The following is a 6,000-nucleotide window of genomic DNA, read 5'->3' as shown; positions in this document are numbered from 1 at the left end:
AAATTAAGAGTTCAGGAGGAAAACACTGTTCCTAGAAACAGTGGCAAGAGAGGCAGGATAGGGATTAGCAATGGGGATAATAAATTTTATGTTAGAATGGTTTTCTGTCAACTCAGAGATGGTCAGAGAGCATCCTTGCTTGGTGGGGAAAGACCACAGGTAGTAGCATTGGTCTTAGATCCAGCTTTCTGTCCAAAAAACTATTTAAACTATAACTAAATATTTAAAGTTTTCTATATGCTTCTAGCTACTTAACTTTATGCTGTTCTATGCTGGATCCACATGTTTATCACTTCATTACATAGTCCTTATTTAACTGTGTAATTAAACTAATAATTCCATGTAAACACAGTTTGCAGTAAGTCGTGTTGATTTTAGTAAGACCAACTTCCAACCTTGTGGTTTGGAATGATAACTACAAAGCTAGCCTTCTTCCAGAAGTTTCACTGATTACAACTCATCTTGCTCTTAAATACCTGCTTCTGCAGATACAAAGTTCTACCCTGCTATCACTGAGATTTAGGAAAAACAGATTGGAAGGATTTCATTTTCCTTTGAATAATTCCACATACAAACTTCAAGTTGGAGAACTCTAATCAAGCTGGGATGCAACAACTCTAACAAATAACCTTTGTCAAATACATAGGCATCCGTTCCGAGCCATGAGGATATCAAAATTATGAAATCTGCAATTTCACATCACAAGCTCTGCCTTTTTGTACTTCTGTCACATCACACACAAGTGCATAAAGGATGCAATTTGCATCACAAAGTTGTGGTGCACATTTCATCAATTGCCTCCTTGCAGATGCTTATGCAACCTAGTTTTCTATTAATTTTCTTCTAGCCCATTACATCTCTCTGACAAAGAGTTTTTTAAATTCTTTGTGGAATATCACTCTGTTTTCTTTGGTATTTCCCTCTGGTCAATTTTTCTTTTTTTCTCAAGGGATTCATATATACTTCTGTGTGTGCTAATTTCCAGGTTTCCTTTAGAGCTATAGCAATAATTAACCAAACTTACATGCAGCATTCTATCCTAAAACCTGGATGGGCTAGCAGTGCAGTAAACCTATATTGCCCTTGACCCTTAGACTGGAGAACAAAATGCTGTGGCTCTCCAAATGTTGCTGCATCACTGTGGCTAGCAGATTCACCTAGCATGGCCATTGTTGAGAGTTCAGTGGTACTGTAGTTCAGCAACACTTGGACCTCCACCAGCCTGTGTCCTCCATCACTGTGAAAAATTGCATTAAGTCTTTCCTGTGAGTTACATCCAATTTAACAGATCAATATCTTTTGCAACATGAAGCAAAATGCTGCAATTTAAATACTAAGAGAATGTGACAGCACTGAAAAAGAAGACTATTGTAAGAGGAATACATGAATCCCCTACATAACTGAGTAGCTATAGCACATTTATCAATTACAATATATTTTCTAATTGAATTCCATAAATTTATGTTTACTGATCCCATGGTTATGTCACAAGAGTAAATTACTTGTAACCTTTCAGGCAATCCTGGATTTCAGTTCCAATAAGCCTCAGCTAGCTCATCCATTTGTTGGAGAAGGAAATTTAGTCCAACATCTAGTTCCCCATATCTGTACCATTCATACTGTTATATCTTGTGAAATACACAGCCCAATATAACTGAACAGGTTCTCATGGAGCCTACGCATATTCAACCCTTAGTCTTACCTCACATTACTTTGGAGCAAGCACCACTGAATGACCTTGCCTTTGAGAAGCACACTGAGCACTATGACTTGCAATTCTTATCTTAAGTCTTCATCAAAATCAGTCCTAACCAATTTCCTGAGATCCCTTTGGTGTATTTTCAGATTATTTTGAAACTGAGCATACCAACTCCTGTGTATTATTCTGTTAGCTTTTCCTCCTCTTTTGCTTTTCATTTATAGCATTCTATCTCCTGATGTTTTTCATAACAAGTTGCTCAAGGAAATCTCATCTGGGTTTTTAACCATTTCAACCTATCTACCACTTCTTCACTAGGACTTTCCTAGTTTACCAACAGACAGAACTTCAAAAGTGATCACCTTTCAAAAGTGCCCTTTCCTCTAAACCTATGCAGTTATATCACTTCCAATACACACATTCTCTGCTGATGTTGTTTCTCCCTTGAAATATGGCCTCTACAAACAGCCTTCTTGACAACCTATGTTTGTTGTACAGCATACAAACCTTCACATTCAGCACTTCTATAATTCCATATTAACAGCCTAACTTTTGGCTAGCATTCTTTATAGCCAATGGGGAACTATTAGGGAACATTAAATAACTCAAAATGCTTTGCATTCTCCTTTGTGTGTATGTGTGTGTATTTTACACATGCACATACATACAGTATATATATATATATATATACATACACACACACACACGTACAGTGTGCATATATATATATATAGAGAGAGAGAGAGAGAGTCTGTGTGTGTGTGTGTGCATAGTGGTCTTGTTTTATTAAGGCCTGAAAGACACCAGCAACTTATAAAGATTGTCCTCAGCTATTTCATTATGCATGTCCATGCAAGCAAAACTACTAATTTTGCATAGCAAGAGTGCTCCCAACTTAGATCTCCTTCACAATGTGGTGCTAGCTTTATGGTTTGATTTTGTTTTCTTTACCATAACCTTGAGGGCAATGCATTTGAAACAGTAATTGGGATAAACCAACACTCAACACTGTAAGAACTCTTTCTAGTGCATTGTAACTTATCAAATGCTGGTTGCAACAAGAATTTAAAAATGTATGAGTCTGTGGTTATTACTGCAAAGGTACTTTTCCTAGGACAACCTTAAAAAGGAGTGGGGTGGGGTGGGGAAGAGGCAAAGACCCATCAGCTTCCATTGGTTATTATAACAGATGTCCCCTTGTGTCCCTGTGCTGGATCTTGCTGCATCCGTAGGTGAGATGTCACATCAAAGTGTGATCCATTGCAACCCAAAGAATAGTTCCTAATAGTTTCACTGTCATAAAGGTGCTCCAGAGCAAATCCTGTCAACGTGTAGGCATGCTTATCAAAGTATTGCCTATGGGAAGTGTAATAATTTGGAGAACCTGTGGGATGATGATCCCCTGGAGTCTCATGAGGCGACACTTCTGAATGAAAATAGTCTTTAGCCAAGATCAAGCCTGATTTAGACATTCGATCAGAATTGGGGCTGTTTATTCTAGATAGCGTTGTGGGGCTGTTGTCATAGTCATTCTCCTGGGGGGTCATCAGTTTCCCATCCCGTTGTTGCTGTGTGTGTTCACAAGGAGGTGTAGTGGTGATGCTGGGGACTCGGCAGACTTCTCTCAGCTGTTGCTGTTGGTGCTGGTGGTAGTTCGTGAAACAAACTGAGTGCTTTTTCCCAGCTCCATTAATGGAAACCAGCTGATCAGGAGTGGATTTTCGTAGCTGTAGCCTGTTCTCTTCTTCTTTAATCATTTGCTGAGTTGCTCTAATTAGAGTTTCGATTTTGCTGGGCTCATGGGGGCTGCCCTGATACTGCTCAGAGTGGTATCGGTCCCCTGACTCACTAGCCGAACCAGGATCTGGGGAACTAACCACACTTTCTTCATCCCAGTGCCCTCTTCCTAAAAAGTGAGCAAAACAGAGTATAAATAATGAACACCAAATTGTAAGCAGAGTCCAGCAGATCATTCAGAACTGATGCACTCCTAAAGAGAAAAGAACAATGTTAAGAATTTCAAGCCATTTACAACCACATCAAGCTCCAGCATATAATGTATCTTGGCCCTCATTGACTTATTGCCAATTCTATGTTAGCAGGATTCTCTTGTCAAGTTCAGGGTTAGAGCCGAGGAACCTCTGTCTCCTGATTTTCAGCCTTTTCACTTCGGATTTCTGAGTTCACTCAAAGCCCCACTCCTTCCCCGTTCCTGTTCTGGGATGTCTCTGCATATCGTTACATCTTCCTACTTTGTATACCAATTATAATGCTTACAGAGAAAACCATATGTTACTTGAGAAAGGAGAATGAATATATGTAAATATATGTTTAAAAATATATGCACAGCAGCTAAGGCAAAAGTGACATCTGTAACTCCACATCCGGCATCATCTGCTACTATAATGTAAACCAAGCTAAGATGGGCCTTGGCAGGAAAAGTGTTCCTCATCTCTAATTTAGTCTCTAAGACCTATGGTCTCCTTATCTGTTCACTTCCTTCTTGAAAATATTTCACAGCCTAGATATGATTTTCTCTCTGATATTTCCTTTCTTGAACTCCATGTCTTCACTACCCATCACTTCTTCAAGTTCCTGGGTTTCAAGCCACTAAAAATTTTGGCTCTCTTTCTCTAGATTATCTCTTGATCAGTTTTCCTAGCATTCCTTTCAACCTTCTCCCATAGCAATGAGTCCTTCTAGACTGAAAGCTCTTTTTTGTTTCTGCTTCTCTCTTCATATCTCATTATCCACCACTCCTTCCTTCAGATTCATTGCTTCATTTGCTGCTCATGCAACACCTTTGGTTCTAAATCTGTGATTGCTTTCCAGTCCTCTACCAGTGATAAATTGTCAGTTCGTTTTCCCTTCATTTGCAATGGCTGGATTTGCAAAGTCTTTTCTTCTTCTTTGGGCAACCAAACACTATCATACCATCTCCCTGACTCAGCCAATCCATATCAAAACTTCATCTTCAAATTACAACACAGGACAAAAAGTTAACAGTAAATGCAGTGAGGAATCTGCATTAGGATACGTTCCATGGAATTTAGCTTATGTATCTATCAGGGTGGTTCAATATGAAGCAAACAAAAATGTGTTTTTTTGTCATTGTCATCACTGTTATATTATTATCATTTCTCTGTTTAATTAGAAAAGACAACAGTTCAACTTATAGGAAGATTCAGATTTGCAAACTTTCATCCCCTCTTAGCTCCCAACTGGTCCATGGTTAGCAGGGGCCAGCATAATCTGTGAACTCTCTGCAGCTGGATTCTTGCACAAAGCATAGGAAGAATCATCCCAATCATCTCATCTGCGTTTCCGGTTCCTACATTACTGCCTGTATATCACAGCATGCACAATGCTTCTAGATTTTTTTCCAGTTTTTCCAAGAGTAGCATGCAGTTCAAATAAATATTAGAGTGCTGTTATCCTATGCCATGGGTTAATAAACTGCCTAGTACAAATTCTCCAAAATATATCCTCAATCCCAAAGAAAAGAAAATATTTTCCAACATCTTGCAACATCCCAATATCTCTTAAGATGTTGGCAATCCCACACAAGATCTCATGAGATCTCACATGGGAATATGAAAAGATCACACTATTTCAGGTCTCTGTTAGGAGAGTCTTATGATCTTGCACATGATCTTACGTGTCATGGTTCCTGTTCCAATGTTCCTGGCAAACATCGTAACAGGTTCCCATGCCATGGGGCTGACACGAGTTGCTGTATGGGAGGGGGCTGCTCCTGTTCCTTGTACCAGGCTGTGATGCGAGGAGTGAAGAATGAGGAATGCATGTTTGGGTTATCTCGCCCTGTCAAGGACGTTTCCCGCAGACCGGCAGGAACAGTTAGGGGCACCTGGGGCATGGAATTGTACTGACTTTGTGGGGAGGGATTGGGAGTTGCTTGGGGATTTATTGGGAGACATCCCGCACTTTCACTATTCTCAGCTTTGCTTGTGATCCTGCATACTATTCATTATTAAATCAGATATCCATGAAAGCCTTGTGTGAGTCTGATAGTGATTTTGAATAGGCAATCATTACATTACGTGATTTCTTGACATTTCAGCCTTTTTTTTCTGGTGGCTAGGTAACCACATTGTTGTGTGCTGGTGTATAGGGTCAAAAATATTGCTGACTCCTATACTAATTACCATACAGTTGCATAGTGCACAAAGCACAAATGTGAATAGTGCACAAAGCACAAATGCACTCACATCACAAAAGCACATAAGAAACATAAAAAAGAAATTCAAGTCAAGTGATGTCAGTTAATTTTGTTTGAAATG

The 6,000-nt window shown here is 39.4% G+C and overlaps 1 protein-coding gene across 1 annotated transcript in view; it reads right to left on the bottom strand.

The window, feature by feature from the left end:
• Positions 1-2,837: 2,837 nt before the first annotated feature.
• The window catches only part of SIM1 (SIM bHLH transcription factor 1), a 72,180-nt gene continuing 69,017 nt past the window's right edge, over positions 2,838-6,000 (bottom strand). Inside the window, exon 11 of the mRNA XM_063291004.1 lies at positions 2,838-3,605. Within this exon, the coding sequence (XP_063147074.1) occupies positions 2,863-3,605 (743 nt within the window). The 3' untranslated portion in view covers positions 2,838-2,862. The remainder of the gene's footprint in view (positions 3,606-6,000) is intronic.

This window comes from Candoia aspera, chromosome 1 (genome assembly GCF_035149785.1).
Source record: "Candoia aspera isolate rCanAsp1 chromosome 1, rCanAsp1.hap2, whole genome shotgun sequence".
Lineage (NCBI taxonomy): Eukaryota > Metazoa > Chordata > Lepidosauria > Squamata > Boidae > Candoia > Candoia aspera.
Note: the sequence above shows the minus strand (reverse complement) of the source record. Positions and strands in the feature narration are given on the sequence as shown.